At 37.0% G+C, this 27,971-nt stretch overlaps 1 protein-coding gene across 5 annotated transcripts in view; it reads right to left on the minus strand.

Moving 5' to 3' along the window:
* Positions 1-1,468: 1,468 nt before the first annotated feature.
* The window catches only part of NRIP1 (nuclear receptor interacting protein 1), a 93,206-nt gene continuing 66,703 nt past the window's right edge, over positions 1,469-27,971 (minus strand). For all 5 annotated transcript variants that reach the window (XM_046648048.1, XM_046648047.1, XM_046648044.1 and 2 more), the window contains one exon: positions 1,469-8,738. In XM_046648048.1, coding sequence (XP_046504004.1) covers positions 4,926-8,393 — 3,468 coding nt within the window. In that variant the 5' untranslated portion in view covers positions 8,394-8,738 and the 3' untranslated portion in view covers positions 1,469-4,925. The remainder of the gene's footprint in view (positions 8,739-27,971) is intronic.

Here is a 27,971-nt window from a genome sequence, read left to right on the forward strand (position 1 = left end):
TCTCCAGGACTGGAATTTATGGGATTTGAATTTTATTTCTGATTATTATGCTAACAACTGAAGAGTCCATTCATTCTGATTTTTCAGAGCTGGGGTCTTTAACTTAGCTAGGAAGATGGAATCTTTAAAATATTGTAAATATTATTGTACCAATCATTTAGAGAAATGGAGCAGTAAATTAATGCTAAATGATACCAAGATAGATTCCTCCACCAGTGCTTACAAGGTGCTAGTGCTGGATACTACTTCCCTAAGTTTTATGGAATAAACGAAAAACGGCAAGTTTAATAGTGAACAGTTACAACCTATTTTCTGTAACCAAACAGGTCACAGTTGAGTGATACCAGTGGTAGGGGGAAAGAAATCAAAATTATTTGTTAAGGAGATTTCCACGTTAAGATGCTTAAAATAGAACTTTGCATAGCATGAATGATCATAATCTGATCTGATTATTAAAGATTCTCCATGTTAAAGTCATTGGCACTATCTTGCAGTCAAGAATTACTGACTGCTGGTTCTCTTCTTAAAACTCTCTCTTAGACAATTTATAACTCAATGCACTTGTTATGCTTTTCCACCATATGAATCAATAAACAAAACAAAACATGGTTCTGCATCTCTGACTCTGATGACAGCGTCTGCACATACAGCAAGGTGTAACTTTTCAACACTTTGATAACGTAGAACAGCTGGATTTATTTCTATTACTTGGATATTTTCTAGACAATGTTTGTAAACCTGTTAGGAGAAAAGCTGCAAAATTTTCACTGTTGGATTATAATACGCTTATTTTAGTGTCAGAAAATACAAACTTATCTTTGGGAAAATGCCTTCCTCCTTTATCATTAATAATATAATTTTGTAAAAATAAAAAAATTCCCAGGCCATCAGTTCACAAGGATACGTCTGTTTTTCCTTTTTCTAAATGAACTGGTCTCTATTACTTATTACATATGTATATTGCTTATCATTCTCAACTACTCATTACCTATACACATACAGTACATATTTACATATATGTTTGTGTGTACACACACATTCACTTTTGGAAAATGACTGAAGGTCTTTTTTATTTAAAATAAACTTAAGCCCTGATGCAACTTGGATAAAAAGCTAATAAAATCTTATCTTAAAACAAGTAGATATCAAATCAACTTTATTTTTTTTAACAACGTACCATCTCTTTTCCACGGTAAAAATCTACAGTGATCATTGAGTTACACACCAAACAGGAGACTCAAGCTAGGGAAGATAGGCCACAGGCTGTCTTTTTGAGCTGTGTTTCAACTGCCCTGTCTCTAAATGCACTAACTCGCTGGTCACCTTCTTCTTTTCCTTTATTTTTCTGAGAAGGGCAAAGCATCCTTGAAAACTTATTGCTATTTTCATGACCAGAGACTTATGTTTATGGAAAACCTAAAAACCAGAGAAAGCCCACAAAATAACAGTCATTTCAAACCACAGACAATGCATTTTTCTCTCATTTATTCAAATTCACTGCAGGAAGTAAACACTAAAAGATTAAAAAACAAAACAAAAATTCACACTGCAGTATGTACAGTTTCATGACATCACATGAAGAAATTAAATTTCTAATAAAAATGACAAATTATATTACTGAGCAGATAGCATCAAAATTGGTTGTGTAAACCCCAGAATTCATACCATGAATGGTAATGTGCCTATATTCCAGGATACTGGAATACTCCTGGTATAAGATTACATTTCCAATGGGATTAAAAAATTCATGAAAGTAGTTGTGTGAACTCTTTATGCTGAAGAGAGGTTGACTTGATTTTAAAAAGTTTTAAGACCCTTGGATTCAAAGCACATTCTTTCACAAAGCTTAAACCACAGGTCATGTCCAGAAATGGAATACTGCCATGTTGGGATGCACATCGGATCTGACTTGTTAAGACATTTTGCCAAATGCACAGATGCACAGGGTCCCCCATGCACTTTTCATGCAGCAGGTAATCACAACTTAAATAAAAGGTTTATTCTATACATTTGTCCAGACTTGCAACTGTATACATACATGCACAATTTTTTAAACCTGTCTGATTATATTTACACTTATACATGGAATATACAGAAACCAAAGAGATTAAAAGGCTTTTCTGTTGCATTAGAACAATACAAAATATGTATTTTTCATTAAGGAAATCACTATTTACATCACCTTTAAAAACTGATTTTAACATCTTCATGTAACAAGTCAATATATATATATATATACATATTATATATATATATATAAAATATATACTCTCACCAGTTTACTCTTCTGTAAGATGCAGCAGAGAATAAAAAGGTAATGCTACCTTACCGATGTCAATGAGAGCTGTAGTACCCTTTCACAAATGACTTCATTAGGAAGAAATTGTCTAGATATCTAAAATAGTCCTTGAAAATGTGTGTATGTGTGTCCTTGTATCTACATATGCATAAACAAAGTGAATTTATGGATGGATGCCCTTTCTCACTGCTCTTCTTTCAAATCATACTAAACTCAAATTGGGGACATTCTCTAGTTAATCAGAACAGCATTCTTTGTGGTCATGTTTATTTATGCATTACATATCCTTATTCCTTTAACTGCTAACAACAACAAAAACAACCAACCAAGCAAAGAATCAAACAAAAAAACAGCAACACTGGCCTTTGATATTCTTTTCCCTGACCTAAATTTCCCTTCCTTGTCAAGCCTGTTTTCCCCTAATCAAAGGGGAACATCAACATTTTTTCTAGCATACCTCTAAGTCTCCAGACTTTTCACAATGGCAGGAAAAAAATGACTTATTTCAAAGCTTATTTGTATTGTGTAGACAATAAGATTGTCACTGAGTAAAGACGGGATGGAGAAGAATATATCCGCCGGCCAGTGGAATTTTCATCTCAGAATAAGCATATGCCTTCATCTCTCCATGATGTAGCGTAATGTTCACTCCTGACTGTTATTTTATAATATATCCAGTAACTATTTACAAATCATTTTGAGAAAAAAATAATCATTTAGGGTTTCAGATCATATTAGGAAATAACACTCATTTTTAATATAAAAAATCTTAGAAATAACTTCAAGTAGAACTTCAAATAGATTTCCTTCTAATTAACAGTTGATTATATAACAGTTTTTTGACAGGTCAGTTGCTAACCTGGTTCTCAATTAAAAACAAAAATATTATCTGGTGAATGAATTGTGGATTATAAAAACTGAACTTAAAAACATGGACTTCTTTCAAGACTGAAACCCCACGTGACTCAATAGTACATTAAGTTCTTCCAAGACCATATCAGTGTTTACTTTTAACCACTCTTTTAAAATAATAGATCCGATGGAGTGACTGTGTACAACTCTGTCATGCATATGTGCCCTTTGTACTTTCCTCTTTAGTCAATCTGAGTTTAGTGCCTTTCTTGGGTTTGAAAGAAATGTTTTCATCATTGTCAGCACTGTTCTTAGGGCAATGATTTTAATAGAAGGTGAGGACATATTCAAGAGGAGTTTCCAAACCATCCCGGAATCACCTGAGTTTGGTAAGTGGCCCTGTTATTCCATCCCTAAGGCTAATTAAGGAGATGTTACTCATTAGAACACATAAATAATCACAGATTTTCCTGAGATGTTGAGCCAGATATGAAAGTTGTTCCCTCCACCCAATTTTTTTGTCATAAAAAGTATTCTGAACCCGATTTCCAAAGACATAACGGTAATATATGAACTACAATACTGCAAATTTTGAGTTGATGTCTGACTGGATTGGGGAAAATAAAGCATCAAATAGTTTTTTTTATAGTCCTGCGTTCTGAGAAAAGTCATAAGCAATGGTTCTCAAACTTCAGTGTGCAGAAGAAACACCTAGGGAGTGTTAAGATGCAGATGAAAGATTCCCAGGTCCACTTAGCAGAGATTCTTGTTCTGTAGATCTGAGATGCTGCCTAGGAATCTGCATTCTAAAACAAGTGCTCCAGATGGTTCTAATGCAGGTGGTCTGAGTCCAGCTTTAAGAAACCCTGGTCATAAGACTCACAGGTACCACAGAAATGGTGAGAAGTAACTTTTACAAGAGATGGTGAAAATTGTCCAAAGAAAAGCCATTTTGCTTTCGTTAAAAACAACTTCTTAAATATTCAACTATTCAGGAAACCACCTGAAGATAAATGTTAACTTTCCTAATTCTGTAAAAGGAGGAATATTGATTTAGTAAAGTAGTTAAAATACAAAAATGGAAATCTGCCTTTTTTTAAGGCTCTATCAAACTTCCATCAATTGTAAGCAATTTTTACTAAGTAGTACAAGGTTTAAAGAAATAGATATTGAAAAGGACTTGGGTGGGGCAGACACATTGGGAACCACAAAACCCCTTCCAAGAGTTAAAAATAAATATGTGTTTTAGCAAAAGTGAAAAATGTAAGCAGAATTTTTCTAATTTATTTTTGAATTCGATAATGAGAAGTGCATCAACGCTAGGGTTTTTATTCAGTAATTATCCTTTAAAGAGTTATTTAACAATTTGGACTTTTAAAAAAATGTGTTATGTAGCCTGACTTCTGAAAAGCAAAATAAAGTACCCTAATAAAGGCAGCAAAATGCATTAATCCACCGTGGGTGGAGGTTTACCTTTTAATTGATGCCTATTATTTGCGATTATAAAAGAATTTCAGTCGGAGGTTGCTCACAGTTGTCTGGTGCATACAGAAGTGTTAAACCACCAATTGCTAGTTCAGTAGTTTCCTCATGACATCTAACGCAAAGCAAAAAGTAGTATGCATATTTAAACGTCACCAGTAACCAATACTTTGCAAAATGAAAAAAGTTTCAATTATACCATGCTTTTCTCAAATCATGCTCTTATTTATACAGATCTCAAGTTCATACTAATTAGTTTTAAAAAGATCCAAAGCTGGATAGCAGGTACGTTTTATTCTGATTCTTTTTTTATTGTTAGCACGCTTCCCAGGAGTCCATAACCTTCTCCATTGGCGCTGTGTGGGCGAGAGGCATTATTCCCCATATGGCTATTATACGGGCTCCTTAAATTAAAGAAAGAAGCTTTAGTTTCTGCAGCAGGAAGTAACTGTTCTTTGATTGTAACCTGTGAGACACTGTCAGCAGACGAAGGCTCCCTCCACATGTCCCTGCTCTGTGTTTCTCGACTGGTAACAGAATTGCCTCCTTTCTGGAGCATGTAATACAGTATTGGGTTCGTTTTGGTCAGTCTTGGAGAGTCTTTTTCATACTCATTCTTATCCCCATCTGTGATAACCCACTTAATGGGTCCCTTCTCACTGGGCATGGAACACCCATTCAAGAGCCCAGATTCCGGTCTAGACCCCGCACAGCCCAAGTACTCAGGGAAAGGAGGACTCAGGGCAGTTTTCACTACTCCTGGGTATGGAAATGTCCTGTTATCCACGCAAGCGTTGGGCTGAGTGGAACCGTACATGAGTCCGTTTAAAGAAGAAATGCTGAATTCAGGTTTGCTACTGGGCACGTTATTTTTGTGTCCTTTCTTTTTACTGTCGACGACAGAGTTACTTCCATGCTGGGACAAATCTCTCACACAGTTTTCTGAGAGAAGTAGTTGCTTCAGAACATTGAAGCTTTTGCTCTCTCTGGCCCAACTCCTGTGTTCACTTTCGCTGGCCGAACCATGACTGGCAGGATATTTAAATTCAAGATCATTTCTGCTAAATTTCAGCTCCTGCTGGTTAAGCAAGGACCCATACAGTACGTCCGGAGCACTGTGACTGTTTGTGGCATCGACTAGGTTATTTTTCATCTTTTTAAATGGATTTTCTAACGGCTCAGTATAAAGCTTCCTTTTCTTAGGGACCATGCAAAGATTCTTTGATTCTACAAGTGTCAGCTGACTATTTCTGGGACTGTTGTCCAGATCGTCCGCCAGGTAACTCTCTTGATTTTGTCTCAGCAATCGACTTAACAGACCATTCTTCGAGAAAGAAAAATCCTGAGGTGAAATGGGCTCCGATTTAAAGTCCTCAGACGCTGGTAAGGCAGCCGCGCTTCTCTGCACGGGAGGAGCCATCCCTAAGAACGGGGCACCCTTAGCATCGTGGCTCAAGTGCACATTTGTATTATGTATATGTAATTCATCACAAGGCTCAGATTTTATTTTTACCATCAGTATTTGTTCATTTAAAGCTCTATCTGTATGTTCCTGAGTACTTTCATCTCTTAAAAGGTTTTTCTCTTTCTTTTCACTCTTCCCTTTGTTGGGGTTTCCCAGGAGCAACTGGAGGACAGTGCGCCTTTCAAGCAGATTTTCTATTTCAGAACCGGAAAGTCCTGGTTCGGGGCATGTTGCTTGACTACTGAATGCTTTATTTTCTTCAACTGCATTTGTTTTATTGGAGAGCAGGGGGCTATTTAACCTATCAATCATACCTACAGGTTTATCTGTGTTCACACCGAGCAGCTGTTTACTGGGTCTCTGCTCTTCCCCTGACACGGAAGACTGCATTCCACATTGTGCTAAATTTTGTAACAGTTTACTGGCACTGAAAGTTGCAGGGTTTTGGGCACCTTCATTCTGGGCTGGTTTCTCTCCTTGCGACTCTTTGCTTTTTGTAAGGTCCATCAAGTGGTTGGAGGCGGTATTCGCTGGCTTTTCAGGCTGAGAGCTGCAGGCATATGGTGGGGAATTCCATTTGATGACCAGAGAGTGTTGGGAAAGATTGATGGGAGACTCTGCTTTGGTGGATGCCAGTAACGGCGGAGTGCTGACTGGAGTAGTCCTATTTGTACTGGGGCTCTCTATCACAGAAGTCCTTGTGTAATTCTGTGTACTGAACTTTGTCACATCACTGTGCACTTCCTGAGGGCTGTTGTTTCTCTCTGTATTTTCTTCATTCTTATGGCCGAGGAGCAACTGAAGAAGTGTTACCTTCTGGTGTGAGTTTAGCTTAGACTTCTTTGAGGTATCTGGATCTTCTTTGCTATCTACATCGCGGGCTTTTGGATCCCAAGTGTTCAGCAAGGACTGAGTTAAGTTATCCAGAGAAACAGGCTGGTCGGGTTCTGGTTTTTCGGTGCGGTGTTTGCAAGACAAGTCTATGGGAACACAGTTGGAATAAGAGCTTTCATCCCCACTGCTATCATCTGTAAAACTAGGATTGTTATCTGAGTATTCATCGACAGTTGTCGGTGTACTACTATCCTCAAAAATGCTTCCTCTCTCACTATGATTGTGTCCGTTCATGGGCTTAGGTATGGTCTGGCTTTTAAGAAGATGTAAGAGCAAACTATTATTAGCAACTTGTTTTATATTGTTTCTTTCCAGTGAGTTCTTACAGCCTGCATTTTTGGGGGAAGAAGGAACGATACCCATTGCATTTTGAAATGTACTTCGGCTAGCCATTAGTTTGCTTGAGGATGTTCTTGCCTGACCATTAAGATGGCTTGACATTCCTTTTGAGAGCTGGAAACTCCCAACATCCTTCTGGCCATTTTCTTGTAATCTGGCCATAGCAGCAAGTCTTTCACTCGCCGCTTGATTCGCATTTTGTGTTTTTAAAGCATGTTCCCGTGAATACTGCTGTAAATGGGCTTCGCTTGAAAGGAGCAATGCTAATTGGCTACAAGCAACACTAGGTTTGGGTGAAGTGGCAGGACTAGCCCTTTTTTCCACCATGCTTGCAACAGCCTGTAATCTTGCGGCACACGACAAGGGTTCACTCATGACCTTTGTTCCGCTTTGTCCAACATGATGCGGTGACTCTACAAACCTCTCTCTGATGAGGTTTTTGGTGACGTCAGGAAGATCGGTATCAGGCTTTTGATCTTTAGCTTTACTTTTCTTCAACAAAGTTTTTAAGTGACTCGATGCAACACCATAGCACCTTAAATCTTTCTCCACTTTTAAAGAATCATGACTGAGGGCATATCCTTGCTCCTTGAGGCTCTGCCTAATTTGTTGTGACAGAGCCACAGTCTGCAGCCTAGAGCTGAATGACTGAAGCAAAGAGGCCAGTAATGTGCTATCCTGTTTGCCTTTAGGCACATTGTCAACCATGCCTGCTAGCAAAGCTTCCTTCTTCACATTTATATTTACGATGGGATCAGACAGCCTCTTCCGCTTCGCCGCATTCCAGTCCTCGGAAGACTGCAATAGTCTGGCCTTTTTGAGATGCAGCATGCCAGATCCCTGATACGTCTGTGTATTGAGAACTGGCCCATTACTTTGACAGGTGGGAAATGCCTTACTAGAAACGTTAAAGTTCTGATCTTCCTCATTACGCCCAGCAGACTTTTTGTCGACGGCAGTACCTGATCCCTCTGCTGCCTGATGCATTAGTAATCCTTCTAGGTAAGTTAAAACAACAGAATCCTGGTGCACATCAGAGCCAAGCTCTTCTCCATGAGTCATGTTCAATAGAAGTGTTCACAAGGGCTTGGTTTCTAGTCACTTTAAAGAATGGTTTTCTGTGGGTGATGGAGACGTAACTTTAACAAGCGAGCGGCAGTTTATCACCTTCCATAGTAATTAGAGATGGACTGTCACATTCTGTCCAGGAATTCTGCTGGCAATGACAAGAAAAAGGTAGGCAAACTCTAGAGCAGTCTGACCACAGAGCTGACCAACTCCTAAGCGAGAAGCAGCAGCAGAATTCTGTAACACAGAGGTCTGCAGCAGCAAGCAGACAGAATCCTTAGTGAATATACCGCTTCTCCTTCTTCATCTTTTGCTGCCCATTAAATGCAAACATCAGTTCTAAAAAAAAAATAAAAATAAAACATAGTTAATGAGATGCAGAACTAGGATTATGCTATGACACCTATAAGCAAAAGAATATAATACTTGTTAGTTTTTAGGTGTATATACACATATATATGCATTATAGTCACTTCTTTAGTAATTTATTTTATTGCCATCCCTACTAAACGAGAAATCTCTACTGGAAATACTATGGATTAATCCATATTCTTAAAATGACCAAATCAATTAGAGAAAACAGTTTAATGTTATATAACTATCTTGCAAAGCCCACTAAGGTTTTGAATTTTCATAAGCACTTTTCTGCAAAGTAATGTGAATGCTAACTCTCCTATCTGGCACTCGAGCTCTATATGGGAGCTAGAACGAGCTTCCTTACATTACTGGGAGCTTAGGAAGGAACAAAAGCAGAAGTTGAGAAAGAGGAAAAGAGATGCACATGACATGGACTCATCTGATGAGTCTGATGTGGGGTTGGGGCCCACAGAACAGATTCACTTTGGACATCCGCCTCCAAACATCAGACGTTACGTAAGTAATTGGTAGAATTTCTGTTTTCAAAGAAACGGAAGCACTTAAAAAACATAACATGATTTTGTAGGCCCGTGCAAAGTGTGACAGTCTTAGTTATGTTCATAAACATTTAAATATGATCACAAGCTTATTCACCCATAACTTTTACCACGACAGTAAAAAACAGAAGAGAGTGATTCTTTAGATGCTCACTCAGGTCCATCAAAGATTTAATGCATGTGTTTTTAAAGTAAGGCTTTAAAACATACATAGCTTTGTGCTCTATGTAGACATTTTAATGTGAGGACCACTCCTAGCAGATGCAGAAGACAGGTTACAGGTGAACCTGTAACCCTAAGTTTCTAGGGTGTTCCTAATATAAAATGTTCTTCTCCCTACCCATGCTATTTCTTTTTGTGTGACTTTGTTATAAGTATAAATTAAGACCCTATATGTGATTTGAAAAAATTTTTCAAAAGATTTTAAAATGAAAATAATGTACAAAAATGTGTTCAGGCCCTTGTACCAATTTTTAGTTTAGAAAACGTGGTTACTATAATACATATAAACATAACTATATGTATACACTAAACCATCACATCATCCTGTAGAAAAGGGGCAAGAGACAAATTTAGAATAGATTCGAAGGGAAGATGAATAACTGTTTCCAGAAAATTCTAAGTCAAGGTGGTTACTTTTCATTAATTTCTTTGCAAAGAATTTCTATAAACAGCACCAATTACATGAAGCAATGAGAGGAAAAAGAGCTCCTCATAGAAACCTGTTTCTTAATAAGATGAGTCTGTAATTTGAAGGACTGTGGTTATGAGATGCTGCTTCATGTGGCACTACCACCATTCTAGCAGAAAATGAAATGCCTAAGAAAGTCGGAGTTCTGAGACTCCCGAAGGCCTGAGTTCACTCAGACCCTACTTTTAACAACTCTTCAGGGAACTGAGTGGGCCAAATTTCTTCAGATCACTTCCTTTTCTATCCCTTAAACATCTAAAGTGGTAGAAATAATTAACGATCCTTCCTGCCTTTCCCAAGTCTTGCTTCTTCATTTCTATACTACAGAATTTAATTGAGAAATTTAGAAAAAAAAAGAAAAGGAGCCATGATACTTCGATGCAGATCAGCTCCTTGGGCCCTACAGATATCAGAGTGTAATGTAAAATATTACCACCATACATAGCACTTAAGTGTTACCAGGTGTTTAACACTACTTAAGTACATTCAGTTAAAAATATCTAAATGTGTGTGGCTTCTTTAGAGATTTGCAAGCAATGTATTTTAAAACTGGAGTATTTCATAAAATAGTGTGATTCACTGGCTTGTCAGTGGATCCACTGGTTTATGACTGATTTCAATAACGATCTTATTAGAGCTTGCAGACATGGCTCTGTAATGGTTCTCAACATTCTCTCCATAAATACAAGGAAGAGATGCTATTTGTACGGCGCACACTTGTTAAACGATTTCTGTGTAAAGGAAACAGAATTACTCAAAACATATGGTTTATGGAGGTTAAGTGGGATCAAAGAGAGTAAAACTACTGAGGGGACAGAAAAAAAAAGGAAAAACAGGAAAAAAATACAAATGAACAAACAATGGCCTCACAAATTTTGTAACTCTCATGAGGCTTTAGAAGGAAAACTTTAGTTTAGGAACTAAAATAGATTGTATTAATATCCTGTCTTTAAACATTAGGTTGGTAGATACGACAGGTAAAGTAAAGAAAAATTTCTTTAATGAACACCCAAAACACATATATGAAGGGAAAAAACTAAAACTTACCCAGTGATAAAATAAAAGCTGATGGAGCAGTTTTGTTTCAACTTAGTTGTTATTTTTATAGGGTGGTTCCATAAAGTATTTAGAAAAACTGATTTTAAGAAAAACTTAGTGTAACATTTAGTATACTAAACAGTGACTTAATTTTGATTTTAGAATTATCATCCTAAATCAAAATCAGCTCTTTATAATTTTAATGAGTTCATTTAACCCTCAGTATACCAAGAAAAATTTACCACCTGGGTCTAATGAATACTTTATTAATATTTAAATCAACTTATCAATAATTTACAGAGGAAGAATAAAGGGATAATGTAAAACAACTTCATCAGAATTTTTAATAAGGACTTACAAGTAGCAAATCCAATTCTTAATTCCATATTTTCCAGGTTTTAAAGGACAAGATACACAAAATGGGCAAGGCATTTTGAAACGGACAGCTCATTAAGTGTCACACATGAACCTGGAAATACCTTGCTGATTCCAGGTTTCAAATATATGTCTAAGATGTTCTAGCTTAATCATCACTTATGGGCCTTCTTTTGGTACCTGTATAATTCAAAACATCTTACTCTGGACAACTTTAACAGCTGATAATTATGTTGAAGGAAGGACAGAAATCTTCCTTGTTCCATAACTGCAAAATGTTTTTTACTTTTAGATTTACTAACAATGATCAATCCAATGAATTATTTCATTTCTATGTCATCTATTTTCTCCCAATCTCTTTCTACACACCAGCCTTCAGTATTTGTCCACTTATGAACTATTTCAAATAAATTTGGGTGTGCCAACATCATAAAAGAAGAAAGAATACTGCTTTGCAGCTTTTGAGCAAAACAGAGCATAGAGGTTCTTGTCACAAAATACTGAGTGATGACGTCCTTCCTATTAAGCAACTAACTGGATGAACATACTATATTTCCCTTTTGTCTTTAGAACTACATTATTATAGTAACTATGTGAGGTGATGGATTGTTAACCAACTTTACTATGCAATCATTCTGCAATATATATGCACATCAAATCATCATATTGTATACCTTAAACTTATACGATGTTGTATATGTCAATTATATCTCAATAAAGCTGGAGAAAAAAAGAACTATATTGTTCACTCATTGATTCTTGAGTTGGAGAAAATTCATCTGGGATACTGTCATCTGAAAACAATAGTCAGAGGTGTTGCTTATACAATCAACGTCACCATCTTCAATCATGTCTAGAGTGCTAGTACCATTCATCCTCTGATTCATCTAACTGGAGCATCTCCCTAAGCCAACTTTCTTCTCTTTGACATTATCGATGGAAAATGAAAAATAGTGAATTCTCTACTGTATTTACTAAAAGTTAAGACAAAATAGAAAGACTACAAAGATAGCGTCTCCAGACTTTTTTTTACATGCTTGAAAGATAATACAATATTAATGAGCTATGCAATAAGAAAACTGAAGATGATGTAATAATGACAACATTTCATTACTGCATCATCATTCTAGGCAATTCCATTATTTTCCTTTTGGCTTAGTAGTTTAGTCTTTATTTGGCACAGTTGGGAATAAATGATAAATTAATTCTCAAGATGATAAAATGGTTAAAGATACAGGAAAAATAAGATCACTAAGATTCCATAATGTATCTTTGATTTATATAAAAGGTTCCAATGGACATATACCGTAATAACAAGATACAATGTTTTTTCTATTAAAAACACATTCATTAAAACTTTTAAAAAAATAAAAGTCATGTAATATAATCCTTCCTACTAGTTAGAAACATGAAAAAAAAAAAACCCCACAAAAAACAGACCTCAAAAATTAAAACTGGGTCCAAAGAACCCTCATAGTACACCAAAGGTTAATGCATTTCAAGACAATTTAATAAAATTCATGTACAACTACTTTACAGTGTTAAAATTATAAAACCGAATCTTCCTTTTAATTGAAAATTGTTTATAAGCATAAAAGTATCTTTTAAATTTCATAAAATTGAGATTTTACTGGTCCACTAGCAAGCAGTGAAAAAAATTATTGTTATGGCACGGGAGAAATATTAAACAAAATAATAGAATAAAACTAAACCATGAAAAAATTCCACAGAATCTTGACCATATGCATAGATAGATTTTGGGAAAGATCTAAGTTTCAACACATAGACTAGTTTAATGAAATATCTAGTAAAACGCTTGAATTCGGGGTATATTTCTTGAAAAGATACATTTTCTTTTTTTTAAGTACCTAAAAACCATGAAATTATGCTGCAGTGTAACTTTTTTTTAAAAGAGCTTTAATCAATAAAAGACAGTTGTAAATAATTCACATATTAACAGTTCCTAAGTAGGTCTTACATTGATTCTCTGAAGTAAACTATTTCCATTGCAATATGTTTTTCACTTTCTATTTGGAAATGGTTTATTAAGCAAAGGGAAAGTCTGCTGAATATTTAAACATTTTTTGAAATGGTAAAGTCCAAGTAATAAGATTTTACTTAGATAAACAAAGGATGCATCTAACAGGATTCTTATACGTGGGAGTACTTTTGGTTGAGAATAGATAATGAGAAAGGTCTTTTTCCAGTTGTTTATAAGGAGAAGATTCAGTATCTTACTTGCAATCAAATTCTCCATTAAAAACAGACTTTAATGATTAAACATCTAGGAAGCCACTTTGTATGCTATTTAAATAACGTCTAATGAATACCTCATGAGTTCCATTTGTTTCAATGAAATCTACTCCAATTTCTTCTGCATTATCAAGTAACACCTGTTGGAGTATTGAATTGAAAGGTATTTCTGCAAGGCTACTTCGATGAGCACTTGGATTCTTGGCTCTGGTTCCTCAAAATGCAGAAGTAACTGAAAGGCTACTTAATTGTGGCATTCAAGAACAACTCCTATTGAACAATATTATCTAAATTCCACTGTGGATTATTTTGGAGATGCTTATTATACAAAAGGACAAGAAAAACATTACGATGCTTCATTAAGGATCAGAAGAAAAATATCTAAGTACTCTGAAGATTCCAAAGTCTTAATTATTGAAATTTTTACTTAAGCAATACAAATGCAGGTAAATAATTCAGAGAACTCTTGGTCTTCTTTAAGGAGAGACTTGGAAAGAAAGTTGTAAAAGTTGAACAGGAAACAAAAACCCAAGAACAATTCACCGAGAGTATGTAACACCAAACATTTTATCCAAATGGACGAGACTAGCTTTCCAAACCAAGGGCCGATGAAAAGTTAGAATACATAAAACCCAGCACTTAACTTCATAGAACAAGAAAGGAAAAGTAACATTTCAAATAAGGGTCCTGGGGCTTCCCTGAAAAGTGAAGACTACAGCGAATCCTCTATTATAAATGAAAAGTTAGCTTTTGGGAAAAATTAAGAATAAAAGAAACATTCAGTTGTTGCCATTTCATAGCTGGGAATAATAAGGGCATAGTAAAGAAGTAGGCCTGAAATTTCATTTATCAGAATATATTTCTAATTTCTTGGAAAAAAATCAAAATTAGTATATATCCTCTGCCAGAAGTTGAATTCCAAGACAATAACTTTCTTTGTAGTATTAGCTATCAAAAGGTGAATGAGTGGTTGTACATTTGGATGGGTGCCAGGAAACTAAACCGATCTTAAAACATTTTCTCAAGTGACGGCCCTCAACATTTGAAATTAGACCATAAGAGCTTCTTACCCTCTCCCAGGGGTTCTCAGTTTAGATATAAACACTCTTCAGAGACTGGTGACAGAAGCCACTGACACGGTAGCAAGTAAAGCAGGTGCCCAGACTGCTCTCCATTGCAACCTGAGGGCCGTAAATACTTTTGTCCAAAGCCATATTTGCTCCGAACTTCCAGGCCCATCAGCTTTACCTTGCTGTCAGCTGCTTCCACAGGAGTAAAATAGTGTCACTCACGCTGCCCCTTAAAAGAGGCTCACAAGGAGACACCAGTGCTTGACCAACTCAAGCGTTCAACACTAGGAGATATGTATCTGAGGCCTTCTTCAACTCTAAAATTTTATTTCTATGATTCTAAGTAATTTATCAAATCGTAGTTGATAAAAATGACAAGCATTTTAACCAGAAAGATGATATACTGTAATAAAGTTGTGAAAACAGCCCTGACCCATATGTCTCAGAGTCTTTTTCGTGAATTCTAGAGGACGAAGATGGTTTTGAAATAGTCATACACCTTACCCACCTAATCCCCCAAAGTTATTTATCTTCATTATTTTCTTCACTAGGGTCACAGAATTTTAAACAGATGTCTATTTAAAGGCTAAATATGAGCTTATATTCAAACTCGAGCTTTTGCTTATCTCACAGTAGTTAGATACTGAATATAAAGCAATAGTGAAGATTTAAGACACTTGATGACATAGATAAATGCATGAGAGAGGTGAAATAACTGTCCTGCTGACAGAAACAAATATCCCTTATAATTGATATAGCAAAATAAAGACGAGCTTCTTTGTTCTGAATTATCCTCAGAAGGCTTGCGTATGTGAATCAGATTCAATAAACCCTCTATCCATTTTACTCTACCTCTATAGTTTATTAAAAAAATTTAATTTTAAATCAAAATTAAGATGAAGAAGTTGGAGATTTTAAGTTAAAAAGGTTGACAGAAGCAAGGGAACTGGAGAAAAAGTTTAACTGTCACACAATTTCTGTTCCAAAAACGCAATGTCTTCCTGGATGCTGTTGCATTATCTTGAAAACACAGAAACCAGAATACTGTTAAATAAAATTCACTCTAATGTAATTTTTAAAAATCCAGGAAGAGAATTATTATATGATAAGGAACACGTGATATTTATTTAGCATTAACATTAATGTCTGCTCAGTGACTTCTACTGTTCTCAAAAAAAACAACAGAATCTCTGAAGAAACACAAAATAATAACAAATTATTTGGGTAGCACACAAGTGTGAAAAAAAGGGTTTAAATATAAAACTAACAGAGGGTATAAAACTAACAGAGGGCATATCTTCTCCTAACCTCTTCCAATAGCTTTTCAAACTATGGTGCTTTCTATCAGTTTTGAAAAGCATAATATTTTCCAATTTCTATCAAAATATGAAATACAATGGAAAATGGTGCTTTCTTCTCCTGGAATTGTTTGAGGGTTTATAGTATATATATATATATAGAGGAACATCCTTTGAGATTGGAGCATAAATTCTATTAAACTCAACTATGGTCTCCCCATCTCTAAAATAGATTTGATATACAGACACAAGCACAAGGTCAAGGTCACAGATCAGTAAGAAAGATTACCAACAAAACTGATGTAACAGCTGGCATTTGATCAAAGCTCCTGGGGTTTTTAGTACACTTACACTCTGCAGTTTAGTACACTCTGCATTTACGTACAGGGTACACTCTGTTTTTAAAGTGTTCCCCATCTTGGAAGACAAGATGTGGAACGTACTTTTGGTTATAACGCATGTTCTGCCAAAATGTTGCACTGGATCACAGAGTAAGAAAGCAGACTAGCGTGTGTCTGTTTCAGAATCACAGTTCTTACTTGTGTGCGTGTATGCTTGCATACTTATTTGTTTGTTTGTTTGTTACAGGTGATCTTTGCCATGTGACAATTCTGAAATTAATTTAACTTGCAGGTTCCTGAACTGAGCATGCTCCTCCACACCTCCAAGCCTTTACCCAGCTGAAATGGAAATGAACTGTCTATTCTTCAATATCTTGGCCCACTTCTTCCCAAATACACAGATTAAACTGCTAAAAATTGGTTCAACCAGGAAAGTTTTATAGTGTATCCATGGTCTTCCACGATAATTTCCAAATTATACATACAGGAAGAAACTTTGGTTAACAACAACAAAAGTGATTCTTAATGGAATACATTATTGAACAGTGCAATTATCTAAAAACCATGCCTTTTGTTTCAGCTGTTGAAACAAGATATTGAATTTATCTTAAATTACATTTATGAAACCAAGAGTTATGTGATGAATGTTCTTACTGAAGCATTCTGATCAAGACATCATTTTTAAGGATGCAAAATGCTATATATATTTCTAATATAAAAGCTCTCCTTGTTAAATCAAGCATCACCTGCTCTAGCTTCATATACTTTTCAAATTATGATACATGTACATGTAAATGTTCTTAATTATCAAGTTTTCACTTTGCAAAATTATTTTTGATAAATTAGGTTGGAAGGAAAATACTAAAATTGCACTATCCTGGAAAGACAGCTAGTTTCTCAATAACAAAGGAAAAAGGCAAAAAAATATACATCAAATTAAACACCATTGAAAACAGGAACTTCCTTGATGAGGCAGAAGCAGGCTGTGGGTATTTCAAAATTACCAGTAATGGGCACTAATTTGTACACCAAACTTTGATACACAGAATCTACTGACATATTTTCTTTTAACACAAATAGAACTTCTTATAAAATACGCTATTAAAGTCTATGTGGAGGAATCACTTGTCAATTAATAAATACGTTTTTCTTTATGTGCTGCCTGGGTGAAAGTGCTGCCTTGCTGAGAACGGACCACGAACTCTGACTTAATTTTCCAGAAATGATAAACAATATGACACCACTCTTGCCCATACTGGCCCAGAACACGAAGCTTTCTAGATTGAAGGTTTTAGTCAGTCTGTGGCAGAGAAATATCACCACAGACACAACCCACGGACAGACAGACAGACAGAGTAACAATATCTATAAAGGGAAGAAGTCAATAACCCTGAGAGGGTCCCACCCAGGGGATTAAGGAACAACAAAAAAAGAATATGCACAGTGTACCTGGAGAATTTCCATGCCTTTAAATATTAACAGGTAACATTAAAATATGTTCTTCAACTAGGAAGATGAAGCTATTGGCATACCATCAGCAGGCTATTTACTTTAAATGGTTTCATTTTGATTGGAGAAACTGCCACCCTTCCTTTTCCCTGACCTCTCTTTTGCGCATGGGTACACACAGGCAAATGTCTGAAGTAATAATCTGAGTAACCGTGGCCAGTGACTACCAATCTGGGGACCCATCTTTGCAGCTATCAGGTCTCAGGCATGTTCACTCCAGGCAGCAGGGACAGCGTGCCTGGCCCCTGCCATGGCATCTGACACTGAGACACAGATAAAACTGAGGTGGGGACAGGAAGGAGGGCTTAGAAGAGGCTCCCAGGAGCTGGAGAAGCAGCAGGAGGAACAGCAGTCTAGGTAACGTGCTCAGAGCCTTTCTGACTTCACTTACTGGACCAAAAATATTTCAGGACAACTTTTCCTTTAGCAATTAAGAGCGTTAAAAACAACTACTACTATCTACTGTTAGTACTGTTTAATAAAATTAAAACATTTTAACACCAAAAAATTAAATGCTTTAGCTTTGTGAGAATCTCTATCATGTACATCATTGTTCTGGTTTTTTGAGATAGAATGATGATATGAGGAATGCTACATACATACTCTATCGATCATGTCCCTGTTTAGCAGTTTGTTCAACTCCAATATCAATTACTCAAATTCTCACATGAACATTTCCTACTACGTTTATTTTGTTTCGTTGCTTTAGATTAAGTACAGTAAGGATTGTGCCTTCAATTATAACATTTATATAAAATGAATAATTTGTTTTTTAAAAAATTTTTGTCATTACATGAGGATATGAGGAAAACATAACAGTGGGAGAAATAATGTGGTATAGAATAAAGAGTAAAGAACTTTCTGCTCATGTCCTTTCTCTCATTTGCCCACGCAATCCCTACCATCATTATCATTTGAAAATTAAATCATATAATACATTTCTGAATCATATAATACGTTCCATTTGCCTACAATCAAGCTAAAGGAATAAGACATCTTTCTAATTCTGTAAGTCTCAGCTGAGGACTTATCGCCTCCCTCCTTGGGCAGCCTTCCCTCAACTGCACAGGCTGAGGACAGTTTCCATTTTGGGGACTCCATAGCACTCAGGAGATCTTTCAATCATCTCATTACAAATTGTATTTTGGTTTGTTTATGCCTGGCCCTCAATTAGAGTGGAAACTTCTTATGGGCAAGGATGACATCTTTGTCATCCTTACATCCCAGCATCTGGCAGAGACAGCATTCCCAGTAGAACATGCGACAAGTCAACCTCTTGGAGCCTTAGTCTGTAATATGAGGGGTGACCAGACATAACTCTAAGCTACTTTCAGATTTAAAATGATACAATGCTATTTATAATGCTTGGTTTCAAATTCAAGACACCTTCCCCCGCCAAACATAAATTAACAAACGAAAATTACAAAATTAAAGAGTAATCAAGTATTTTATCCTATGCAGGCAGTTCTGTGGGTTTGGAAAACACGTGTGACTAATATTCTCTTAGAAAAAACACAAGATTTAAACACTGTAGGAATATATACATTTTTAGAAGATTTTCAAGTTTTTATAAGAGGATCTTTACTTTAACACGTTTATAAAAAACCGACCATATTCATTTAGTTTCCTTTAGTCAGTGCCTCCCAAGTCAAGGTTTGTAAGATCTAATATGCCCATAGACTACATCAAGAATGAGCAAATGTTTCAAAATACTGGTACCATAAAGCTTTTCACCATTTTTCCTTCTCAAACTACTCACCCTATAAGAAGCTGAATAAAATCTATTTAATGTTAAAATATTTCTTTGTTAAATTTTCTTATGATGGAGGATGTATGAAGAAATGAAGCATCATATCAAAAGATTTAATCCCTAAAACAGACAAATCAAACTCATCCAAAAAAATAGTTATAATAAAATGGGGAAAGAAAGCCTTTATGAATTAACTTTATACTGTTTATCAATAACTGAGAGACTGTTTCTTTATGCCCATTTGAAAAATCAATCACTGAAGTAGATAATAATCATATACCGAAGTATTTGAACCCTTTAAATTTTGTAATAAAGATGAAATTAAATTGGCCAAAGTTATTCTTAGGATGATCTTTTTCATTTGAACCTGTATTTGTTAAAGAGCTTCAGGTATGAGCTTTCACTGTGTTTGGCTAAATAAAAACAATATCCTGCCATAAAGTGATTCAGTTAGAATATGTAAAAGCAATCAAATTACTTTTTAAAGACTTTAAACCTGAAAAACTAACAAGCAATTCAACAAAAACAGACACTGTCCAAACAGGTCTTGAATACTGACGCAAGAGGAGTCAACGAGTCATTGGCCTGTCCTTTCTACTTCTCACATTACAACATTGCATGTTGCTGTTACTAGCAATATAAAACGAGGGAAGTTCACTCCTTTGACCCACACTGAAGGGGTAAGCTTCAGGTTCCCTCTTGCTTGGTGGCATGTGCAATTACACTTAAATAATATTTCTCAGGTCTGACGAGGCTGAGAAGTCATGTGGGTCCAGAAAGTACCTAATGTTGATGTACATGGATAACATTTTGAAAACCCAGTTTTCTAAAAATGTACAGTAAGACACTCTTTAATATATATTAAAAACAAAACAGGGGCCAGCCTCGTGGCTGAGTGGTTAAGTTTACCCGCTCTGCTTCGGCGGCCTAGGGTTCACTGGTTCAGATCCTGGGCACGGACATGGCACGGCTCATCAGGCCATGCTGAGGCGGCATCCCACATGCCACAACTAGAATATACAACTATGCACTGGGGGCTTTGGGGAGAATAATTGAAAAAAAAAAGGAAAAGAAGATTCGCAAGAGATGTTAGCTCAGGTCCCAATCTTTAAAAAACAAAAAACCCCAAAATATGTCTTTTGTATTCCAAAAGCTATGTAGACATTTGTTTTAAAGATATTACACTATCAAATCAAATCTCCTTGTCTATCATTATAAAATGTTGTGGGGGGTTTTGCCAGACGCTTTATTCACTTGGACTAATGGCTTCTTTTTAAAGCTAAAATGACAAACATCCTAGCTTCTATAACACCGAGAATACAAATTTATAGAACTTGTATAGAATTGGCAGAGCTGCTAATTTTATGAAGAGAAACCTATTTTCCTATAAAGATTCTATCACCAGCTATCATTTTCCTAACAGTACGTCTTGCAAATTGATTCTACAAACACAATAGGATCACAGAATTTAAAGGTTAGAAGAGAGCTGGAGGTCAGCTGCCTAACCAATCACTCAACTAATGTTTAAACTCCTTTATAACCTATCTCCTAACTCTGGTTGTCGAGTTTATTTCTGAAAACCTCTAGTGACCATGGACTGTCTTCCAAGGTGGTATCTTTTGGAATCAGATGGTTCTGGGTTCAATTTCTGGCTCTTCCACTTACCAACTGTTTGATCTATAAGTCAAACAACTGTGTAAAGTTTTATTTATAAACGTGCAAAAACCAATACCTATTTCCCAGAGCCACCATGAGGAATGAATGTGACAAGACTTGTACAACGCTCAGCATGGTGCCTGGGCACAACACAGGCGGTCAGTAAGGGTCACCTGTTATTCAGAGAATTCGTTCTCTATTTGCACAATGACAACAGGACAAAATTCTTCCTTGCACTGGGCTAAAATCTCTCTCCTTTTAGTCTGATCATTAGTCCTTTTGGGGCCACAGAAAACAAGGCCAAGCCTTCAATTATCCTTCACAAATTAGAAAATTGCTGGCGTATTCCACTAAGTCTATCACCTTGCTAAGGTCTAGATAAGACAGTTAACATTCTATGCTGACAGGAGTTTGGCGAAGGGCAAACCAAGGAAGACAAATGCTCCTGGGCGCCAGTCTGTGGTGGGTGCTGCAAAGATGTGATTCTTTACACATTCCTGACTGGGCGAAGTGTGCAATAAAAGCTCCTGAGAGCTCTCGGCCACAGACTGTTGACTCCTCCAGACCTTACTGTACATTAAACAAGCCTGCTTTCTCCCAAGAGCTCGGAGCCATTCCTCCTCCTCCTCAAAGGAAATACATTTCCCTTGATTCTTTTCCCACGTTGGTTAATATCATATTATCCCCGTTCACATTTTAACAAACAAGGGTACTAAAACTCAAAGCAACTGAGTAATGGGTTAATTGACCAGTAAGTGGCTCACCCAAAACCAAATTAGGATCTTCTGAATTCCAGCCTTTCCTATTATTTTAAATTTCCACAGATTATAACAAAAGTGAACTTGAAAACATTTGGCAAAGCAAACGCCTTCGCAGCACCTTGAGGAGTTCGGGTTACTTCTCCTGTCTAAAATCTTGTCTCTCTTGTAATCTCCTGTCTTTATTAGAAAGGCCACAAAGCGCAGCGGACGAGAGAACAATTTTTGGATTCCTGACTCTGCAATTCACCAGTGGGGGACTTTGGTCACGTCACTTATCCATTCTGGGGTTCAGTCTCTTTAGCTGTAAAATAGGAATCATAATAGTACCACCTCATAAAGCTGTTGCATTAAATTAAATATGCCTGGCATTTTCTAATCATTCAATTAATGTTAACTATCCTATCACTCAGGGAAAGAGCACCAGAACGGTGGACTTTCTCAACAAAACTTTCTTCATTTGCCAGTCATCCCACATAAAGCTCCTTGAGAGCTGGGATTGACTTTTGCATTTGTATCTCCATCCTAGATAGTTTTGAGGTGCTCACAATTATCTGCTGAATGCTTTAACATAAACCTATACATATCCTGCAAAACTAAAAAAATACTTTAGATCTGTAAAATAATTTAATAAGCTAGCTAATGAATTCCTCAAGTTTGTAATTTTGTAAGATATGTTTGCTTAAACCAAAGAGGAATTTCACGTACAAAAGACGCCTATCGTTTCTTTCTCCTCTAGACCTTTCTCTTACGGAACCTGTTCCCTCACCACTAGCCTCAGGGGAATGGACCGACGTTGGGCACCTGACTAAACCGGACTAATCCATTTCTTCTCTTGGGATCTGGAATTCAAAGAGACTGAAAACCTTCATTTTCGGGTTGCTTTACTGACGCCACATTTCACAGGTTAGTATACGGAGGAGGCAATAGGCTGAGAGAAAAGAATGAAGTAGGCACATGGAGAGAAGCAGAGATGAGGGAGGCAAAAGGCGACAGAGAGAAGAGGCGGCTGGGAGTTGCTGCCTGCTTTTCCAGTTTCAAGGCGGTGCGATGCATTCCTTCACTGGTTCCTGAAGCGCTTCGCGCACGCCTTGACTAAGTCCCCCTGGACTCGAGCTTTGCAATCACAGCATCCCTAAGCCACTGTTGTGACACTGTGCAAAACCGCACCTTTTAACCCACGGTCCCACAGACCTCTGCAAACATCAACACTCTTCCCTCACCTTTCCTGCGGTACCTCCACCTCATGCACGGTCGAGGAGCAACGGCGCTCTGATTTTCAAATGGGGAAAGCTAGTGACACAAAGAGGTAAGTAAGACATCCAAGGTCATACTTAGAGTTTGTAGGGGCAGAGCTGATAATAGAATTTCAGATTTCTTATTCCCAGGAGCCGGAACTAACCAATATACCAGCTGCCCCCCTTGACGGAACTAAAGTATGCCAATTATCCAAACTGTGTAGGAAACATTGACCAAAACAGGGGTTAATTGGACATTGGTTGTTTTAATTCCATAATCAGCCCTTTCCCTGAGCTACCCTGGGAGTGAATAACATATCTTTTGCAGGAATGGGAAGGAGGCCAGCACAGGCCATCTGGCTGAACACGTCCTTTCGTCAAGTTACCCTGCAGCTGTGTGAAACTTACTGATGTTGAAGAACTTTACAGTTTAATTTGGCTTATCATTTTCCCTCTACTCTATTGAATTTAAAAGTAGGTAAATCTTTATTTTCATATTAGCCAAGCAGTTTCACTGACTCTGACGTTACTGAATCTATATGAACATATATATGCTACATGTGCATGTGGGCAGAGGAGGCTGAAATTTTCTGATGTCAAAAACCATTTCTCTTGCCACAAGCTGAAGGACCCACAACGAAGAATACACAACTATGTACTGGGGGGCTTTGGGGAGAAAAAGGAAAAAAAAAATTAAAAAACTAAAAAACAAACCATTTCTCATATTCAAAAAGGGAGCAATTCATTTAGACTATGGCCACAAGAAAAGAAGTAAAGATTCGTTGTTCTTTTCGCATGAAAAGTAAAACAAAATATTGGTTTTCCTCTCAATCAAGGAAGAAAGGAACCACAAAAGAACACAGGCAGCCTATTTCCTTGTCCACTTTCTTAACTTCTTCACTGTGTAATTTTGCTAAAATGACAACAAATCTGGACTATTCCATTGGAGAGCACTTCCTAAGACCTCAGAGCGAGATTCACAGCCATCAAGTGGGTTCACACCAGGACTCTAGTGCCACTAGCCTATGGCAACAGTCAAGAGCTGCTCCAGCCCTTAGGCATGTATTTTTTCCGCTCCCATCAGCTTCTCTCTTCCTGCCTCCCTCCACTCCTCCCCTCCCCTCAATGGTTTACTCTCTCTTCTTCTTTTTTCCATCTTTTAATTCTCCAGTCTTGAACTACTTCTACCTGACTTAATCATGAATGCTGCTGACATTCAAAACTACAAAGGCTCCTGATACTGACATGAAAGCCACATTCCCTATGATGGGAATTGTGTATAGGGGTGGGATGGGGTGGGTTATTCATAATTAATAATGCAAGTATTAATGCCCAACTGTGGGTCAGACTAGGATTGTCCAAGCTCTAGATAATGAGCCTTGAGCAAGGTTCAGGGCCTCAAGAATGAATGGATGAAAGAAAGGCAAGATTAGAGGGCATGCCTTTACCCAATACACAATCTAGGTACTATGTTTACTAATTAGAAGAGGGGATGGGTCCATGTCAGGGAGCTACAGAAAGAACCAGCCACGAGGTGATGAAATCTTAAGGAAGTCGCTAGTATTCAAGCTATATGTGTGAGCAGATCTGGGAAACGAATTCCTAAAGGTAAACCTAGCACAGAGGGCGAGTAGATGGGTTATGCTGAAGTTGGCAAGCAAATAAAGACCAGATGGTTCTTGCTCAGAGGGCTAGCTAGCAAAATATTAGATAAGGAGATGTTCATTCAGCTAACCTCTACCATCTTTAGCAAAACATGCCCCTATTTCTAATAGTAAAGGGGCATGGCGTCTAACCGTGAGCGGCATCCCACTGCTAAGGTGCCTGCAGTCAGAGTTCACTGGGGCAGGTGGGTGGGAGGCAGGGTTACCCTGGGTCAGGTAAGGCCGGGTTGTACCTAAGGGTTCCAGGTGCTTCTCTTGTTTTGTTTGCTGCTGTAAACTACTGGGTTTCCATCTGCCTCCAATTCTTCTTAAATAAACTTTGGTGGCTCCTGGTCCTAGATAACAGCCTTGGACCAAAATGTTTCGACAGCAATTGCCCAAAGGAAGGAGGTCAGAAATAGCAATTATTCCATGGTGGAATAAACAAGAAAAAGAGGCAGAAGGCCCACTCCTACACTTCTCCCACTATTTCTCACTTAATTCCTTCTTGCATATCACGAAAAATGTTTCTTTCTATTATCAGGACCTGGGTGGGCTCAACAGAGAGAAGACACTGAATCTGGCCATGTGGATCAATTCCCAGAGCTCTGGGGCTATGAGAGAAACTGAAGAAAGAAAAAAGTGACCATGTGTCATCATCTCTTTGTGCCTCACAACTCACTTAAAAGCAGAAGGCTGGACAAGACCCCCCCCTCTAAGATTCTGTCCCATCGCCTAGGCTCTAGCTATCTTAGCTCCTTATTTTAAGGTCCTTCTTGAGAGCTGCTCTTAGTACAGCTAAGCCGAATCACTCCACCTTTCTTTCTCTCCTCCATCTTTCAGGACTGATGCTCCTTTCTGGGGGTGAGTCTGTCTTCCCACTCTAGATGGAACAAAATGCGTTCTTCTTCCTTCTTACTCAGAGAAGGAAAACTTTTAAGTGTCACTCTAAATTTTTTGCAGTTGAGTTTTAGAAATAATTATCATGGATATCAAAAGGAAATAAAAACATCTGCATAAATGATACCAAATTTCTAAAAAGTGACTATAATAAAGAAATGTACTCTCCTCCGAGAAGGAAGAAATCAGAGGAAACATGGTGCTCATTGTTCCATTTCCTTTCTGCTCAACGTTCTTAGAGTCCAGGTACGTGACAAAGATTTGCCAAAATACACTCAGTATTAAAAAGGAAGATGACTAAAAATATTGTCCATTTACATCTGAGATGGTGAGAAACCTCACCCAGGATTAAAAAGCGGCTTTTCCTTTAAGAAATTTTTCTTTTTCCCCCTTTCTCTGACAAATGTTTTCTCCTCTATTCTGATTATCTTAGAGTAAATAAAAGAACTCAGTCTATTTTTGAAATAAATTACAGAGGCACGGATATCAGTGAAACAACTTAACCTACAAATTCAGCTTCAATGAGTTTTGTGGTTTATGACATATTGATGGAAACGGTTGATAAGTTTCTGCATTTCATTTACATAAGAGAATACTATTCAAACTGTCAAAATCAAAAACTTACTATTTTCCAAAAAAAGCCTAACTGTAAACATGGTTTGCTACAAAATAATTACCGAAAGTTGATTTATCAAGTAAGGTGTTTTCCTCACCCCCAAAAGTATGTTCACAGCGGGAACTTTCATGAAGAGGGACAAAGGGGAGAAAAAACCTCCTTCAGCATACTAAAAACATCTACAGTATACTAAAACAAGGCCCCAAATTTGTCAATATTCTTGTTCTAAATAAATGATTCAGTATCATAAATATTCTGAGGAAGAACTAGTTAGAAGTCATGTTCAGAATAAAAGGGCTCGGTGGAGTCTGCATAACCAGCAAAACAGAACAAAATCATACACTAAAACCTGCCTACTGGAACCAAACTAAGTAAGAATGTATCTTGCTAATAATCAAGAAAAATAGTCCTCAAATAGTTGATACTAGTCAAATCTTATTAGTAAAATTATGACTGAGAAGGGATAAAAATGATTAAACCTTCTTAAAATCTCAGTTCAATCATCGGTTTTTAGTTAAATTAAAAAAAAAATGTGAGCAGGAAAACACATCTACAATTGCAGAAGATAGTCTTTGTATTTCGCAGTATTAAGGATGCATATCTTTGTGTTATCAGTGATGGCCTGGGGACAAAAGACGATTGGAAGTAACCAAGTAAAATCCAGAATGATAACAACAACAAAAAAATCAGGACCGAGACACTGGACTTCGTAAACTCTTCTACTCACCGGCTAGATGCCACTCTATCCATCAGCGAGCAACTTCAACAATTTAAAATGAAGACAACCTAAGTCAGATTTTCCATAGTTCACTTCTGAAAGAGCTTCTTTCACACCTTCCAACAATCTGTACCATCAAAAATTCCTTCCTGTTTTCATTTTTAAAGGATACCAGGTGCTTTACAAACAGGAACCCTGGGGCTCTTGCACTGGCTCTGGAACTCTGAGCAGAGCTGCCTGAGCCTCAGTTTAACGTGTACGATACCTACTTATCTGCTGGGGCAGCTGTGAAGACTAAATAACGTCCATGAAACATCCAACAGAGCAAGTCCTCAAGAAATGCTAATTTACCTTCTTCCTCTTTGTGCTACTTATATTTCCGGTAGATACTGATGATAATTTACATACTTGTTTTAACATAATTTTAGACTAATTAGGCAAAATCTATCCTTTCCAAAATCAAAGAGTATATTGGAAACTAAAGCAAGTAGTACTTCATTGTAAATGTTTTGGATACTCAAGTATTTTAAACTATCTTTTATATAATAATAGCGCATATCAAGTTATCTGGCATTTATTTTTAATTTCTACTAACAGAATCTGAAATCTACAGTAGAACCATGTATTGTCTTTTACCATGACTTGGTACTTTATACGACACTGCTCAGTCACATTAGGCCTGTTGATCCCACTATCCCATTGTTTATAAGATCACACATTAAAAGCAGACTGCTGGATTTTCATGCTGTATAGTAAGTTTCCTTGAGTGCTACCTGACTTTTTTTCTTATATTCATTTAACTAG

The sequence above is a fragment of the Equus quagga genome, chromosome 21 (assembly GCF_021613505.1).
Source record: "Equus quagga isolate Etosha38 chromosome 21, UCLA_HA_Equagga_1.0, whole genome shotgun sequence".
In the NCBI taxonomy this organism is placed as follows: Eukaryota; Metazoa; Chordata; class Mammalia; order Perissodactyla; family Equidae; genus Equus; species Equus quagga.